At 43.2% G+C, this 19,222-nt stretch overlaps 1 protein-coding gene across 20 annotated transcripts in view; it reads right to left on the reverse strand.

Annotated features, from left to right (window-relative positions):
• The window catches only part of LOC141078221 (protocadherin Fat 4-like), a 294,498-nt gene that overhangs the window by 133,285 nt on the left and 141,991 nt on the right, over positions 1-19,222 (reverse strand). For all 20 annotated transcript variants that reach the window (XM_073565038.1, XM_073565030.1, XM_073565031.1 and 17 more), the window contains 4 exons: positions 17,202-17,299; positions 16,146-16,268; positions 6,628-6,810; positions 5,994-6,089 (listed from right to left, as the gene is read on the reverse strand). In XM_073565038.1, coding sequence (XP_073421139.1) covers positions 5,994-6,089; positions 6,628-6,810; positions 16,146-16,268; positions 17,202-17,299 — 500 coding nt within the window. The remainder of the gene's footprint in view (positions 1-5,993; positions 6,090-6,627; positions 6,811-16,145; positions 16,269-17,201; positions 17,300-19,222) is intronic.

Genomic DNA, 19,222 nt, shown 5'->3' on the forward strand with positions numbered 1-19,222 from the left:
ACCCCATCCGTTTGTTTAACCAACTAGACCCTCCCAATCGCTAACCAAAAAGCTGGACAGCAAGATTTGGAGTTATCTATGACTTGATCTGGATAACACTTTTGTTATGTTTGGTCACAGATGGAAGGCTTAGGCTACTTTCACACATCAGGTTTTCGGCGTCAGGCGCGTTCCGGCGTCGTGCCGGAGCGCCGGATCCGGCAAATGTTTAGTAAAACCGGATGTGACGGATCCGGTTATCTGCCGGATCCGTCTTGCGCTTGACAGCCAAAACCGGATCCGATTCATCCGGTTTTCGATCCGTTTTTCGACGGATTACGACGGATCCGGTTTTTAAAATCGCCCCTTGTGGCCTTCCAACTGGGATTGGCTACTGAAAAACCTTATATAGCGTGTTCCTACAGCCCTTCTTTGACAGGATGTAAAGGAGAAAGTGCAGGTTGGAGAGAAGAGCAAGTTACTGGTGAAGATGGATGTTGTGATTGGAAATATTTTGAAGAATTTGGCGGATTTTACAGCGGAGGCGAATCGTTTGAGGGTGATTGTTCTGGAGAAGGAGAGAGCGAGACAGCAGCAGCGCATCAGGCATCGTAGACGACGTTTGTGGATCCACCACATCACAGCCAAGAGAATGACGCGTGGGGTCTATACTACAATCTGCATGGACCTTAGACGAAACCCGGATACATTTTTTGGATATGTTCGGATGAAAATGGAGAATTTTGATTACTTGGTGGAGCGCATTGCACACCTCATAAGAAAATCGGACACCTATTGCCTCTTCTCTGTTTCACCCGCAGAGCGTCTGATGGTGACTTTAAGGTAAGCCACATTTATTGGATATGCTCGCATCAGAGCACACGTTCACTGCAATCTTGTTGGTGGTAGTTTGCAGCTCCAAGTGTTATAGCTGACTTTTGGTATGTAATGCTGTGATTTTAAACTAATTGATTGTTTTTTAATTCCCCACAGATTTCTTGCAACTGGAGAATCCCTTTCGTCACTGCATTTCCAGTACAGACTCGGGATTTCCACCATATCTGGAATAGTGAAGTACACATGCCGTGCACTGTGGGACTCCTTAGCTGAAGAGTTTTTACCAGAGCCCACAACAGAGAGGTGGATTGAAATTTCAGAAAAGTTTCAACAGATATGTCAGTTTCCGAACTGCTTGGGCGCTGTGGACGGGAAACATATCCGCATTGTAAAGCCAGCCGGATCGGGATCGGAATATTTCAATTACAAGAAATATTTTTCAATTGTCCTCATGGCCATCGCTGACGCGGAATACAAATTTATTGCTGTTGATATTGGGGCCTATGGCCGCTCCAATGACTCTCAAGTTTTCAAACTGTCTGCCATGGGGCGTAAACTGTATGGAAACACCTTCCAGTTCCCACCCCCTAGACCGCTGCTGCAAACATCTGGTCCACCTATGCCATTTGTCTGTGTAGGGGATGAAGCCTTCCAGCTGTCAGAACACCTTTTGAAACCGTATGGTAGCAGAGGATTGTCAAGAACAAAACGCATTTTTAATTACCGCCTCACAAGAGCAAGAAGAATGGTTGAATGTACCTTTGGTATTCTGACAGCCAAATGGCGGGTCTTATTGACTGCGATCAACCTCAAGACAGAAACTGTGGACGAGGTGATCAAAGCTTGCGTGGTACTCCACAATTTTGTTATCTGCAAGGAACCCATTTCCATTGAGGACACCTCTGAAGAAACCACCTTGCAAGATTACCATGACATTACCACTAGAAGTTCTGTGACGGCTTCAGTAATGAGGGACAATTTTGCACTGTACTTTATGTCACCTCAAGGCAGAGTACACTGGCAGGATGACAGAGTGTGAAAGATTTGTGCCCTAACCAAACTTGTGTACCTTCTGTACCAACAGTATATACCTTTGCCAACCAAAGTTGGCTATCTTGTCATGGTCTTACTATTTTTACCTTTAGGCCACAGGTGTGTATCTGGTTGTGTTTTATGCAAAGTATTTCACCTTTTAACAAAAGTTGTGTACATTGTTAGGAAATCACCAACAATAAACACAACTTTTTAGGTGAAATACTTTGCTTCAAACACAACCAGGAACACAAACGTGGCAAAAAGCTAAAATTTACCCACAGTTATATACCTGGTTTTGAATACCTTTTTACCTTTGAAATAACCTGTATTTAACCTTTTTTTTAAACATATTTAGCCGCAGAAAGAAATGACAGACAACCATTGTGAAACGATAATTTAACTTTTATTTAAAATATTTTTTTTTTTGTAAAATGTTTTTAAAGTGCAAAAAACTTTTTTAATAAAGGTTTTAAACCCAATGGGCATTTTTATTAAAAAACACACATTACAAATCTGTGTAGTGTGGGGTGGAAATACTGCTGGAGGGGCTGCGGGACACTTCGACACTGGGAGTGTGGAGAGAGGACTGGGATCGTGGTGGGGAAGGAACAGTTAGAGGTGAAGGTGTGGAAAAAGCTACAGAATGGGTGGACATGTGGGAGGCAGAAGAGGTGGTGGGCGGTGGAGTGGAGGGTTGGGCAGGGACTGCAGGAGCAGATGATGTTGATGGAAAGTTGTATGGGGAAGGAGTTTGGTACGGGGAAGGAGTTTGGTATGGGGCAGGTTGCTGGAAGTGGGGAGATGTCTGGTACTGGGGAGGTTGCTGGTACTGGGGAGGTTGCTGGTACTGGGGAGGTTGCTGGTACTGGGGAGGTGGCTGGTATGTAATAGGAGGGGGAGGATGGAAAGTGGCTGGAGGGGGTGCAGGTGGAGGAACTACTGGGGTGGGAGGAGGAGGTTGGGAGGTAACGTGCTGGAGAGCACCGTGGCATGAATGCATTACATGCATCTGCTGGGTAGGAGAGAGCGTTTCCATGCGCTCCACAACAGACCTGAAAAAGGTGTGGTTTGGCGAAGATCTTGCTTCTGAATGCATGGTTTGCAGAAGTGTCTTCACCTCCAGAATGCTGGAGTTGATCTGCTGAAAGCCTGCGGAGATTTGCTCTGACAAGACTTTTAGACAGTTCTGGAAAGATGCATTCAGATGCAAGAACTCTGGCGCATAAGTCTTTTCCTGACCCCTCTGCCGCCCAGTACCCGCAGGTGTACTAGAGGTGGCAGGGGCAGAAGGGTGGGGTAAAGGGAAAGTGATCTCCTCACCAGCAGCTTCATGTAATGTAGGCGGCCACGATGCTCCTGTGCTGGTGGATGGGATAGATGGGTCGAATGTGTGGGAAGGCTGGGAAGGTGCAGATGTACCTGGGCGGTCGAAGTGTCCCTCGGTGCCGGTCTCCTCAGGGATCGCCTCAGAAGGGTCCAATCGTGCAGGCTCCCGAGTGCTGCTCACCGTGCTGTGGAATAAAGAGAAAAAAAAACAATTAAAATAGTGACATGGCATGGCCCTGGCTGAAAAAAAATTGTTACATCTAAACATTTTTTTTTCACATGTGGTGTGTAATATTTACCTTCTGGTGACCATTGTATCCCGGAGGAACGACAGGGCTCGTGCGTACTTGTACTTGCTCCTGCGTCCTCCAGATCCACTCGGGGCCCGCATCTCTTTATTGAACTCCTTCTTGAAACGATCCCTCACAGACCTCCACCGCTTCACAATTCTGTCCCCTGAAACGAGAAAGGACAAAGTGGTTAGTATACAACATCAGTGTTTCCCAAACTCCAGTCCTCATGGTCCCCAGGGGTCATGTTTTCAGGATTTCCATAGTAAATAGAAATCCTGAACACATGATCCGTGGGAACCACGAGGACTGGAGTTCGGGAAACACTGGTTTACATCAAGCAACCGGTACTGTATATACTTACGCTCTTTAATCTGGGCCCGAGCATCGAGGTCCTCCCAGCGGGCCACAAGGAGCGAACAGATTTCCTCCCAGAGTCGTCGGGTAACGATCAGGTCGGCATGGCGGCGGTCAGCCATATTCCATAGCGGCTCCCTTTCTCTGACGAGAACGATGAGGTGGTCCACATCTATTCCTCCATCCTCACCGTCTGAGTCGGGAGCACGCTGTGAAGGCTGTTAAAGTAAAAGAGAAAAATAGCAAAATTAGTCACCACACTTAAGACATGAAATAAAAAGTGTGCCAAAATTTCACTTAAATATTATACTTACACGCTGGTGACCGCCGCGATGCTGTCGCCGACGACCCTGGGAGGCACTGCGAGGACCTCTTGGCCGAGTACCAGATTGGGAAGACTAGAGAAGAAAAGAAAAAAATTTATGTGTTTGGATGTTGGCATTTGTTTGCTGTGTGTGGTCTGCAGAACATTGTTTTCTATGTGTTGTGTGTAGTGTGATGTTGTGTTTCTGCGTTTGATGCAAAAAACTTACCAATTGTGAGCCCACTCCAGGTGTCTGTCCACCCCTTCCTTCTTCTTCTGGGAGCTCCTCTTCAGCTTGTGATTCCTGTTTTGAAATAAAAGGCAATGAATAGACATATATTACAGAGATGATGGATTTTGGAAATAAAAACTTACCGTCAAACGCTGACGATGCGAGGGAAGGCTCCCAGAAGAAGATTTGCTGTCCTCTTGCTGGCCAGACTCCATGGCTGTGGGTGGTGCTGTTGCTGCTGCCAGTGCTGCCAGTGCTGCCACTGCTGCTGCTGCATCTCTTGGGCGGCTGTTGAATAAAGAGAAACAAAGGGCCAATGAATATCTTGATATTCCATGGCCCTAGTTTTGAGGAATGGGGGATTTGATAATTACATTCTCTCATATGCTGCTGGACTCCCCTCCCGTTGTTCAGCATGCTGCTCCATTTGGGGTGGTGGTGGTGCTGATGGTGCTGCAGTGGTCTCCTGCCTTCTCCTGCGCCTGGTTGCTGTCTTGGGTGGCATGTTGGGTGTGGCTGAGGGTCCCACTGTCATGCTTTTATATATGTGTCTTGTGGGCAGAGCTACTGAGCATGCTCAGACCCAAAAAAACGGATCCGGCGCATTGCGGCGCTCATAGGCTTTCATTGTGTGAAAAAGCTGGACATGCCGGATCTGGCGTGTCCGGCTTTTTCGCCGGAGACAAAAAACATTACAGTTGCCGTTTTTTCCAGACGCCGGATTGCGACACATTGCCGGATCCGGCGAAAACCGGATGAAATGCATGGCCATCCGGCCCGATCCGGCGCTAATGCAAGTCAATGGGGGGGAAACCGGATCCGGCATTGCATTTCGCCGGATCCGGTTTTTGTCAAAAGTGCCGGATCGCGCCTGACGGCGAAAACCTGATGTGTGAAAGAGGCTTTAGTTGCATGTGGGCCAATGCAAATCCATAATTGTAAATTTGGAAATGTTTTATGTCCAGAATACGCCTCAAACATTCTACTTTTTTCTTCTAAATTAAACTGTATTGCTCATCATTTTAGACGCTTTTCACATCATGTTTTTGAATCCTTTGATCTTTAAAAAAAAGAAAGAAAAAAAAAGTAGCAGGATCTATGTGGATCCTATATTGTCGCTCTACCCACTTTCAACTTTTAATTGTGTTTTCTTTTCTAAATTTGACAAGAGAAAACCAAACCTACCTAACCACATTATGTAGTGAGCCTAACATAAAATGCCCATTTATACTGCAGGATTACCTTGAGCAAAAGTTCCAAGAGACACTTGTTAATCAAGCAGTCTACACATTCTGTCGATCAATCGACGAGCGAACAAAAAGTTCATTTGGTAGGCGACATGATCTTTTGTGCTGTAGAAAAGATCATCATTCTCGGAAAAAAATCATCATTCTCGGCAACACATCGCCTTGTGTAAACAGCACCTGTGCTGCCAAAAACAATGGCAGCCTATGTAAGCTAAACGATATATAAATAATCATTCAGTGCGCATCTGCAGCACTGTCTGCCAATGTAAACCGGCTATCAAATGAATGCCGATCGGTAAATGTTTACCCATAAGTGGTTGTTTAACGCCACAAAATCACGTAATATTCACCCACTTTTACTCAAGCAAAAGATGTTTTGAACTTACCCTTTATCTTTTGGGGGCCCATCATCACCACTTGATGGATGCATCCTATTAATCCATTCCTCACTTGCTTCTTTATTGCCCTTCTGGCAAGTTTTCCTAAAAATATTGTGCAGGCTCTGTCAGGTGTCGTATGTACACAATGATCTTTAGGGAGAATATTCCCACATACAACAGCATCAACAACGTATACAAGTATATTCTGTCAGATCCATATAAAATTTCACAGGAGAAAAAAAAACATCGGGGGCGAGGTATCAAGGTACAGTAAATAACTATACTGTTAAAGGGAACCTGTCATGTTCTTTTGTAGCATGGAAGTAAGTGGTCCTCAGTGCGTTGTTAGTGATGCAATCTGCATCACTAACATGCTTTTTTTCATTAAAAATGGCGGTCAAATCATGTGCAAAAAGCACTTTATATAGTTAGCTCATACCTACTTATGTAGTCATAGGGGTGTGCTTCATTTAGTTCAGTCACTGTTGTCGCCACCCATGCAATTTGAACGATGTTCCTGGTGTTGCTCAAATCCACTTTGAAAAACACTGCATCACTAACAACGCATTGGGGACGCTACACATGCTAAAAAGGACATGACAGGTTCCCTTTAATTTCAATTAGAAAAAAAAGACATTACCTCCACAAAAAGATTGATGCAGTAACAATGAGAACCACCAAGAGCCCCCCAAAGGCCGCAATGCCAACTGTAGCTTCTTGACTCAGCGCATAACTCTGCGGTTGTAGGATGACAATATCTGTGGGTTTTCCAAATGTTGAACTCAGCTTGTTTCTAACTGTGGATATATTGTCTTTCAACTTTCTGGAAAAAGAGGTAGAGAAAAAGAACATAGACTTAACTTGAAATGTTAGGATTAATCCTTCCTCATGTGTCCAAACTAACTTGTAAATCGGTGGGGGTTTGACCAGGAGGACACCACAGATTCTAAAAACGTGATTCTGCAATGCCCCATTGGAATACAACAGTGGCCGTGCATGCCCTCCACCACTCCTTTCATTGTTTATGGCTCTGCCAGAGAAAGACGGTTGCTTTTTGGATCATAGATCACAAAAATGGGTTCCTAGGAACTAGGCAAAACTGAAGGATACTGATAAAAAATTTTTTTATTTTTATTGAAATAAATAAAAAATCAAGTAAAATAAAGTAGTACTGAATTTACATGTAATCAGAGACATCATGCCATAGAATACCAACAGTGCAAGCAAACAGCATTATGTAATGATAAAAGAATGATTAAACCCGCTACATCAATGGCACAATTTATATGCAATAAACAATGGATCAATGAACCCAACACTGCAGATGGGGTTATGCAAACAAATGCCCCTATTCTTAACTAAAATGCTAAGGTGCTCACCTAAGCAAAGAATGCAACTAAATGCTAGTCATGAGAAAAAAATGTGCTCATAAGAGGGCTATATGAAGCCCTATATAAAGTGCATAGCGGTAAAACATTCATTAGACATATAAAAAGGCTAAAAAGCCATTACCAATATAATGCACGTGGATGTCCTGGTGTCCCTGCTGCCCCAACGCGCGCTTCGCTAACCTTCTTCGGGAGGCTTTTTGGATCATGTAAGACCAGCTTTATGAGACACACAAAATGAAATACTACGCGGTAACAGTTGTCCACCATGAACTCACTTTAAGCATTTGCAAGAATGGGGGGTGAACAATGCTCAGCTTTGCCCAGGCATTCTGGGGATGCAGGCAGGGGAGTTTAGATGACATGGAGCTCCACCCAGTTTCAGAAGGGTTTACTGCTATAAAGGGCTCCTCTGCTTCCATCTCAAGAACTTCACTAACTAAACTGCAGGAAAGGAGATATCCACGCCATGGCTACTAGCTTTTCAGACTCAAAGTGGCTTTCCCCAATGCATATGATGACTGTATAAGCACACAGAGATTATTATTATAACGAGGCACAGGTGAAATTCTTACTTTGAGGGACTGCAGAGGGGGGCACAGTAGAGTATTATTATTATGAGGAGGTACAGAGGAAGCACTACTATGTGGGGGAACAAAAGGAGGGTACTGTTACTGTCTAGGGCTCTGGTTATAACAGTGTATGGTTCTGCAAGAACAATACCGGTCAGTCGCTAGATTTATCTGTACACTATACACAGATATGATCTGCAGGGCACTGGTGTAAAACTAATATTACTATTATATGGCCAGCACATGGAGATAATATGAGGTTTAGTACAGTGGTTTAGGTTAATGATCATTATGGTGGATTTATCACTAATATATAGGAGGAGGAGATGACATACAAGTATATACTATATAGAGGGGAGATGACATGCAGGTATATACTATATACAGGAGGAGATGACATACAAGTATATTCTATATACAGGAGGAGATGACATAAAAGTATATACTATATACAGGAGGAGATGACATACAGGTATATACTATATACAAGAGGAGATGACATACAGGTATATGCTATATACAGGAGGAGATGACACACAAGTATACACTATATACAGGGGAGATGACATACAGGTATATACTATATACAGGAGGAGATGACACACAGGTACACACTATATACAGGGGAGATGACATACAGGTACTGTATATACTATATACAGAGGAGATGACATACATGTATATACTATATACAGGAGGAGATGACATACAAGTATATACTATATACAGGAGGACATGACATACAAGTATATACTATGTACAGGAGGAGATGACATACAGGTATATACTATGTACAGTATACAGGAGGAGATGACATACATGTATATACTATATACAGGAGGAGATGACATACAAGTATATACTATGTACAGGAGGAGATGACATGCAGGTATATACTATGTACAGTATACAAGAGGAGATGACACACAAGTATATACTATATACAGGAGGAGATGACATACAGGTATATACTATATACAGGGTAGATGACATACAGGTATATACTATATACAGGAGGAGATGACATACAGGTATATACTATATTCAGGAGGAGATGACACACAGGTATAACTATATACAGGAGGAGATGACATACAGTGACACTTTATGTGCAATATAATCATTATAATTTGTTATAACTAACCACAGTTTGTTACTATGCACGGGCAACGCCGGGCTCTTCAGCTCTTGCAACAATTAAGAGACCACCACATCAAAACCCTGTCATGGGCAGCCCATTTTCCAGACCTGAACCCCATTGAAAACCTCTGGAATGTAATCAAGAGGATGATGGATAGTCACAAGCCATCAAACAAAGAAGACCTGCATAAATTTTTGTGCCAGAAGCAGTGTGAAAGACTGGTGGAAAGCATACCAAGATGCATGAAAGCTGTTTTAAAAAATCATGTTTATTCCACAAAATATTGATTTCTGAATTCTTCCTGAATTAAAACATTAGTATTGCTATTTCTAAATGACTATGAACTTGTTTTCTTTGCATTATTTGAGGTCTGAAAGCACTGGATTTTTTTTTTAATTTTGACCATTTCTCCTTTACAGAAAAAAAAAAAAAACAAAATTTATTGCTTGGAAATTCGAAGACATGTCAGAAGTTTGTAGACTAAAAGAACAATTTACATTTTACTCAAAAATAAACCTATAAAGAGAAAAATCAGACAAACTGAACATTTGAAAGTGGTCTCTTAATTTTTGCAAGAGCTATATATAAATATACAGTGTGTATGGAAAGTATTCAGACCCCTTTAAATTTTTCACTCTTTGTTTCATTGCAGCCATTTGGTAAATCAAAAAAAAGTTCATTTTTTTCTCATTAATGTACACTCTGCGCCCCATCTTGACTGAAAAAAACCCCAGAAATGTAGAAATTTTTGCAAATTTATTAAAAAAGAAAACTGAAATATCACATGGTCATAAGTATTCAGATCCTTTGCTCAGTATTGAGTAAAAGCACTATTTGGAGCTAGTACAGCCATGAGTTTTCTTGGGAATGATGCAACACGTTTTTCACACCTGGATTTAGGGATCCTCTGCCATTCTTCCTTGCAGATCCTCTCCAGTTCTGTCAGGTTGGATGGTGATCGTTGGTAGACAGCCATTTTCAGGTCTCTCCAGAGATGCTCAATTGGGTTTAGGTCAGGGCTCTGATTGGGCCAGCCAACAATGGTCACAGAGTTGTTCTGAAGCCACTCCTTTGTTATTTTAGCTGTGAGCTTAGGGTCATTGTCTTGTTGGAAGGTGAACCTTCGGCCAAGTCGGAAGTCCAGAGCACTCTGGAAGAGGTTTTCATCCAGGATATCTCTGTACTTGGCTGCATTCATGTTTCCTTCAATTTCAACCAGTCATCTTTCCCTGCAGCTGTAAAACACCCCCATAGCAGGATGCTGCCACCACCATGTTTCACTGTTGGGATTGTATTGGGCAGGTGATGAACAGTGCCTGATTTACCACATATACCGCTAAGACTGATCACCGAAAAGTTCAGTCTTCGTCTAATCAGACTAGAGAATCTTAATTCGCAAAGTCTGGGAATCCTTCATGTGTTTTTTAGCAAACTCTATGCGGGCTTTCATATGTCTTGCACTGAGCAGAGGCTTCCGTTGGGCCATAAAGGCCAGACTGGTGGAGGGTTGCAGTGATAGTTGACTTGTGGAACTTTCTCCTATCTCCCTACTGCATCTGTGGAGCTCAGCCACAGGGATTTTGGGGTTATTCTTTACCTCTCCCATCAAGGCTCTTCTCCCATGATTGTTCAGTTGGGCTGGACGGCCAGGTTTAGGAAGACTTCTGGTGATCCCAAACTTCTTCCATTTAAGGATAGTGGAGGCCACTGTGCTCTTAGGAACCTTGGGTACTGCAGAAATTCTTTTGTAACCTTGGCCAGATGTGTGTCTTGCCACAATTCTGCCTCTGAGCTCCTCAGCCAGTTCCTTTGACCTCATGATTTTCATTTGGTCTGACATGCACTGTGAGCTGTGAGGGCTTATACAGACAGGTGTGTGCCTTTACAAATCAAGTCCTATCAGTTTAATTAACCCCTTTCTGCCATTAGACGTACTATCCCCTCCATGTGCCCTGGGACTTAATCCTCAAGGACGGGATAGTACAACTAATGCGATCAGCGGCGCCCACTTGGTGAGCGCCGCTGATCGCGGCCGGGTGTCAGCTGATTATCGCAGCTGACACCCGGCACAATGTGTCAGGGGTGGTCACAGACCGCCCCCGACATGTTAACCCCTTGTACAACGCGATCAAACACGATCGCGGTGTACCGGGGGTTAAAGGGAAGCATCGGCAGGGAGGGGGCTCCCTCCGTGCTTCCCTGAGCCCCCCACAGCAGCGCAATGTGCAGCGCTGCTGCAGGGTCTCCTTCCCTACAGGCCCCCGGATCCAAGATAGCGACGGGGGCCTTCAGGGGCCTGTAGGGAGCTGACTTCCTCACTGCCTGCAAAGCGCAGGCATGAGGAAGTCTGCAGAACTGCCTGTGACAGATTGCTGATCTGTCACAGTGATCTGTGATGTGACAGATCAGCGATCTGTCACATGACAGTGATGTCCCACCTGGGACTATGTAATAAAGTAAAAAAAAAAAAAAGTGTAAAAATAATTTAAAAAAAAAATCGCTAAATAAATTAGTAAAAAAAAAAAATTCCCCAATAAATTCATTTTTTGAAAAAAAAAAGTACACATATTTGGTATCGCCGCGTCTGTAGCGACCCGCCCTATAAAACTGACCCATTAGTTAACCCCTTTAGCGAACCCCTTAACAAATAAAAATAAAAAACGAAGCAAAAAATAAATTTATTATCATAGCACTGAACAAAAAGTGCAATAACGCGCGATCAAAAAGACACATATTAATATCCATGGTACCGCTGAAAACGTCATCTTGTCCCGCAAAAAACGAACCACCATACAGCATCATCCGCAAAAAAATAAAAAAGTTATAGCTCGCAGAATAAAGCGATGCAAAAATAATTATTTTTTATATAAAATTGTTTTCATTGCAAAAAACCGACAAAACATAAAAAAAGGCCTAAATGAGGTATCGCTGTAACCGTACTGACCCGAAGAATAAAACCGCTTTATCAATTTTACCGCACGCGGAACGGTGTAAACGCACCCCCCCAAAAGAAATTCATGAAACGCTGGTTTTTGTTCATTCTGCGTCCCAAAAATCGGAATAAAAAGCGATCAAAAAATGTCACGTACCCGAAAATGGTATCAATAAAAACGTCAACTCGTCCCGCAAAGAATAAGACCTCACATGACTCGGTGGGTCAAAATACGGAAAAATTATAGCTTTCAATATGTGGTGATGCAAAAACTATTTTTACAATAAAAAGCGTCTTTTAGCGAGCGACAGCCGCCAAACATAAAAACCGCCATAAATAGTAAATCAAACCCCCCGTTATCACCCCCTTAGTTAGGGAAAAATAATAAAATAAAAAAAATGTATTTATTTGCATTTTCCCATTAGGGTTAGGGTGAGGGCTAGGGTTAGGGTTAGGGCTAGGGCTAGGGCTAGGGTTAGGGCTGAGATTAGGGTTAGGGGTGTGTTGGGGTTAGGGTTGGAGTTATAATTGGGGTGTTTCCACTGTTTGAGCACATCAGGTGCTCTCCAAACGCAACATGGCGTCTGATCTCAATTCCAGCCAATTCTGCGTTGAAAAAGTCAAATGGTGCTCCTTCCCTTCGAAGCTCTGCCATGTGCCCAAACAGTGTTTTACCCCCACATATAGGGTATCAGCATACTCAGGACAAATTGGACAACAACTTTTGGGGTCCAATTTCTCCTGTTACCCTTGGGAAAATAAAAAATGGGGACTAAAAGATGATGTTTGTTGAAAAAATACGATATTTTTATTTTCACGCCCGGTCGTTATAAACTTCTGTGAAGCACTGGGGGGTTCAAAGTGCTCACCACACATCTAGATAAGTTCCTTAGGGGGTCTAGTTTCCAAAATGGGGTCACTTGTGGGGGGTTTCCACTGTTTAGGTACATCAGGGGCTCTCCAAAAGCAACATGACACCCGCAGACCATTCCATCAAAGTCTGCATTCCAAATGTCACTACTTCCCTTCTGAGCCCCGACGTGTGCCCATACAGTAGTTTTCTCCAACATATGAGGTATCAGCGTACTCAGGACAAATTGTACAACAACTTTTGGGGTCCAATTTCTCCTTGTACCCTTGGGAAAATGAAAAAATTGGTGACTAAAAGATCATGGTTGTGGAAAAAATACGATTTTTTTATTTTCATGCCCGGGCGTTATGTGAAGCACTGGGGGGTTCAAAGTGCTCACTACACAACTAGATAAGTTCCTTGGGGGGTCTAGTTTCCAAAATGGTGTCATTTGTGAGGGGTTTCTACTGTTTTGGTACATCAGGGGCTTTCCAAACGCGACATGGTGTCCAATATCAATTCCAGCCAAAAACGTCAAATGGCGCTGCTTCCCTTCCGAGCTCTGCCATGCGCCCAAATAGTGGTTTACCCCCACATGTGGGGTATCAGCGCACTCAGGACAAATTGCACAATATCTTTTAGGGTCCTGTTACCCTTGGAAAAATAAGAATTGAGGGTGAAAAGATCATTTTTGTGGAAAAAATATGATTTTTTAATTGTACGGCTGTATGTTATAAACTTCTGTGAAGCCCTTGGGGGTTCAAAGTTCTCACCACACATCTAGATAAGTTCCTTGGGGGGTCTAGTTTCCAAAATGGTGTCATTTGTGGGGGTTTCCACTGTTTTGGTACATCAGGGGTTTTCCAATCGCGACATGGTGTCCGATCTCAATTCCAGCCAAAAACGTCAAATGGCGCTGCTTCCCTTCCGAGCTCTGCCATGCGCCCAAATAGTCATTTACACCCACATATGGGGTATCAGCGTACTCAGGACAAATTGCACAATAACTTTTAGGGTCCTGTTACCCTTGGAAAAATAAAAATTGGGGGTGAAAAGATCATTTTTGTGGAAAAAATATGATTTTTTAATTGTACCGCTGTACGTTATAAACTTTTGTGAAGCCCTTGTGGGTTCAAAGTTCTCACCACATATCTAGATAAGTTCTTTGGGGGGTCTAGTTTCCAAAATGGGGTCACTTTGGGGGGTTTCCACTGTTTAGGTACATCAGGGGCTCTCCAAACGCGACATGGCGTCCGATCTGAATTCCTGCCAATTTTGCATTGAAAAAGTCAAACGGCGCTCCTTCCCTGCTGAGGTCTGCCATGCGCTGAAACAGTGGTTCCCCCCACATATCAGATATCAGCGTACTCAGGACAAATTGCACAATAACTTTTGCAGTCCAATTTCTCCTGTTACTTTTGGTAAAATAAAAAAAATTGAACCTGAAAAAAAGTTAAATGTTCATTTTTTTTTTAAATATTCAAAAAATTCCTGTGACGCACCTAAAGGATTAATAAACTTCTTGAATGTGGTTTTGAGCACCTTAAGGGGTGCAGTTTTTAGAATGGTGTCACTTTTGGGTATTTTCTATCATATAGACCCCTCAAAGTGGCTTCAAATGTGATGTGGTCCGTAAAAATAAAATGGTGTTGCAAAAATGAGAAATCGCTGGTCAGTTTTTAACCCTTATAACTTCCTAACAAATAAAAATTTTGGTTCCAAAATTGTGCTGATGTAAAGTAAACATGTGGGAAATGTTACTTATCAAGTTTTTTGTGTGCTGTATCTCTGTGATTTAAGGGCATAAAAATTCAAAATTGGAGATTCACTCTGAAGGCATCAAAACTATGAATTAACAAGAGAATGCCAAGAGTGTGCAAAGCAGTAATCAAAGCAAAAGGTGGCTACTTTGAAGAACCTAGAATATAAGACATATTTTCAGTTAATTCACACTTTTTTGTTAATTATATATTTCCACATGTGTTAATTCATAGTTTTGGTGCCTTCAGAGTGAATCTACAATTTTCATAGTCATGAAAATAAAGAAAACTCTTTGAATGAGAAGGTGTGTCCAAACTTTTGGCCTGTACGGTATAGTGGTAGTATTTAGTTATAGAATAGTGGAATTATTTGTCCTGTAGACGCTTCCAGCGATTGTTACATGACTAAGTATAAGATTTGCATACTTGCAGTCACCTGCCGACTAGAGTTTCAGCTGCTTTGCTCACTATAACATTGAGCGAATAGGCTGAGACTCTAGTGGGTATGTGACCGCAAGTATGCAAATCACATACTTAATCATGTGACAATTGCTGGAATAGATCTAAATCCTAACTGTGAGCATTACACACCTTTAGAATTTGGCAAGCTACGTGGCTCGCTGAAAATGCACACAGGAGCAGACAACCTCTTTAAAGACAAATATAATGGCACTATTCTGTCACTATGTAGTGGTATTATGTAGCCATAGGGTGGCAGTATTATTTAATCTTATACAGCAGCAATATAGGTCTTGCAATAAATCTCGATTTTCTCAAACATCTGGAAGGTTAATATTTGTCACAGAAACCCTCATCTGGGGAAGTGTGGGAGGAAAGGGTACCATGAGCTTGTTTGCTTTCAAATACCAGGTCAAATACCAGGGCTGAATTTCAGTCCCTGTCCGGCCATCTCTCTATATGCTACCCACCCTTCTAAAGCAAAGGGACATTAGAAAGGGCATTTCTACTTATACGCGCCTGCTACGGGAAAACTTCCTTGCTGCCTTCATGGTCACCATGACTTCAAGCATCTCTATGCCCTGTCTATATGAAGTAGGGGACTATCTTTTACAGTTCAGGAACCTGAGGTTTTTCTCATCCACTTGTGCTTCTCAAAAGATCTTGCTAAGGGATCCAAAAGACAGACCGGACCTCATAATAGAGTAAGAGCACCAGGCAGGCACAAGAAGTATACAAACAATCAAACACCAAGTATGCAAAGGTGGCAGTGGAAGCAGTAGCATTTAATGGGGCACAATCATACCCTTATAAATATTTTAAAAGGACAAGAAATATAATTTGTAGCATGTTACCAAACTGCAAGCAAAATAATGGTCAGTGAGTCAAGACCAATTTTTACAAGTTTGCTACACATAACTTCACTGAATTAGAATAACTGAGTATCAGTTATCTAACAAACAAACTTGTTACCCAAATGTAAAATAAACTGGGTCAATTCATCCAAATGCTTGCTCTAATTTGATATCAGTCTTTCATAATACTGCTGAAGAATACCTTACAACGTCTTGGTTACTCTCATCAGCAGCCTTAAATTCAATGTCTGTATCTTGTTTAATATTGGGATCAGAATGAAAGCTGCTGATTTTAACTTTGTCCTGCAGAACTTGCTCCAAGACCCTGCAATTGAGAAACATAGTCTATGTAACATTCAGAAATAATAAAAGTTTTATGCCTCTAAAAGCAAACCTGTCAGCAGGATTTTGCAAAGTAAGCTTCAGGCATTGTCAGGTTGGCAGTGTTAAAATGATTAAAATGATACCTGGGTGAAGAAATCTGTCTTGTGGTTCTTGTGTAATCAGTTGTTAGAAGTTTTTAGTTAATGATATATATGCCTGTGCTCTGGGACGGGAATGTAGGCAGAGTGTTATCTTCCTGTTCTAAGCCAGAGAAACCAAGGATCGAACTTCCCACAAGCTGCCCCTCATCATAGAAACTAAGAGAGACAGACTGTTTGTGCTTCGGGGCAGCCTGTGGGCAGGTTTCTCTGGCCTAGAGCACCAAGAATTGAGCTGGCCAGATATATACAAGTTAATTGGCACTCTTGTTTACACAGGCCAACAAAAATTGATGGGAATAGAATGCTTGCTCTTATACAGCTATAAACAGCTATATACAGCTCTTATACTTGTTGCTGGCAGCTCATCCCCTGTTTACACGGAGTAATGGCTGACGATAACAATGATTTTTATTGCAGCATAAATGATCCTATCACCTGACAAACAAGCCTTTTGGTCATTTGTTGTGTGATCTTCCATGGACTGATTATCGGGAACAAGACGTCACACAAATGTTTTTTTTTCACTGACTGGCAGCTTGCCTAAGTGTAACTTAAGGACTCGGGGATTCTTTCTGCTTGAACCTTGAGAATGAATCAGACAGTCTGCTTTATGGCAGCTTTGTATGTTTTACTCTGAAATGCTACAACATTTGTAAGATAACAACTGAAAAGTCGGATAGGAACTCTTTATATGAGACTTGAGAAGCTGCAACTAACGTGAGGTAATTTGGCAACTGTATTATAGTTGATGGAGTTCTCCGGGACAGCGGTACCTGTGGATCATTGGAATATGCAGCTTGACCTCATCTACTGTCTGATTTATCTTAATCTCCGCAAAATCATTTGATGACGATGGCGATTTCACTTGAATCTGGAGAACAAAGATAAAAGAAAATATTTGAGGTTCATCTATGATGCAATGTATTATAGAAACCACCTGGTAGGTTACGTAAATGGCAGCTTGTACTTTGTTAACAGACTTTCAGAGCAACTGTTGGATTTTTACATTTCTTGCGGCAGTACTGTTGTATTTTCAGTTCACTTCTATCACTAAAAAAATAATCTTGTCAACAGCCTTATATTAGGGAATTCTGTTTCTTGGTATATTTTAGTAATGTAGGGAAGAAGACCGTGCTGCGGGTGCCAGCAGAGCACCAGGTTCAGAATTGCTGGGGCCATGCCTATTGTTGCAGGGTGGGAAGGAAATTGAGGACGGAGATCACCCATGACCTGCAGAGAGGGGGTGTGGTAAGTATAGCAGGGACCAAGAGTTTTGCGCGGGAAAACAGACAGGACTCCCGCCAGAGAAGAGAGAGAGCAGGGACCTGCCTCGCAGCGCGGGTAGAGTTAGTCCGCGTGCTAGTTAGAGTGTTGTGCGGAACTCCCAGTTGCAGAGCATGCCGTGCGAGAGAGTGTTGTGCGGAACTCCAGACTGCAGAATACGCCGAGCGGGAGAGTGTTGTGTGGAACTCCGGGTTGCAAAGCACGCCGAGCGGGAGATTGTACAGAAAAACTCCTGACTGTAGAGCAGTGTGATGGACTAGGGGTTCAACAGGTCAGACCGGTGACCGCCCGTTGCCGCCGAAAGAGAACACTCAGTTGGGCGGGGAAGCCTGAAGATCACAACATCGGCATCAGCCGACTTTCAATTTTCATCTTTGGAGAAGTGATCAGCATCGGACTCACGATAAGTGAAACAGTTAAATGCATAGACTGTGACCTTCAGTTATCCTGTTCTTTGCATTCTTTAGCTTAAAATCTATTTAACACCTTCTGCTCCCTGCCAGGAGAACTCTCTTTGTATTAATTAAACCAAACCCCTGTTAACCCTTGCTCTGCACCTTTGTGTTGCTGCATCCAATTTACCTGCATTACATTTGGCGCAATCGACAGGATGCAGTCTTTGGACACAGACGCAGCAGACCAATCCACCATGAGTGCCCCAAGATCCAGCTTGCCATTGGGGGCCATGCTCAGTAATCTCCCAAAATTCACGGGGGATAATATGATGCTGTGGAACTGGACCGAGAGGGTTAAGAGCATGTTGTGGATGCATCCCATGACCCCTGTTATGCAAGCTGAGATTGCTGTGATGGCCCTGGATGGTGAGGTTCGGTGTTCTGTCATGTTCTGTTCCCCCCATGAGCGAGATGTTGGGGAGCTACGGATGCAACTGATCCACTGCGTCCAGAGGAAAGGAGAGTCTGTGACCCAGTATATTAATGCGTTGCAGGAGATGAATGCGCATATCGCTAAGTGGGATGATGTGGGGGCTATGGGAGTGGGACCCCCTAATGTGATAATGAGGGATCAGTTTGTGTCAGGTCTCAGGGATGCGCCGCTCGAACAAGTTTTTGGAGAGTGCCTGCATACTAAGCTGCGCATGACTTTTCTAAAAACAGGGTCGGAAGCACACGTGAGCGAGCAAGAGCAGGGGGTGGTGGCCCCAGCAGGAATGGTCCGGAGCAATGAGGTACCCACCCTGCCTGCTCCGAGCCAGAGTGGCCCCGAGAAATCCGGAAACAAATATCAGAAATGGGGGAAGAGTGGTCCAGCATTAGAAGAGTCCCCGCCTCAGCCCCAGATACGTCAAGAGCGTCCCCCTCATCGAGCGACAAGAGTGATTCAGAGTCCTGCTTGTCTGTCGAGCCTAGTCAGGGAATGAGACAGCGACAGCCAAGTGCAGAATGAGATCCGACTTGTTTCAGGTGTGAGAACACTGGACATTATGCCAGAGGCTGTGCGAGAGGGGGTGGTCTCTACCACGGCAGCCATTAAATTAGTAGGCTCAGTG

The sequence above is a fragment of the Dendrobates tinctorius genome, unplaced genomic scaffold (assembly GCF_039654945.1).
Source record: "Dendrobates tinctorius isolate UK_male_01 unplaced genomic scaffold, ASM3965494v1 ptg000518l, whole genome shotgun sequence".
Classification (NCBI taxonomy): Eukaryota; Metazoa; Chordata; class Amphibia; order Anura; family Dendrobatidae; genus Dendrobates; species Dendrobates tinctorius.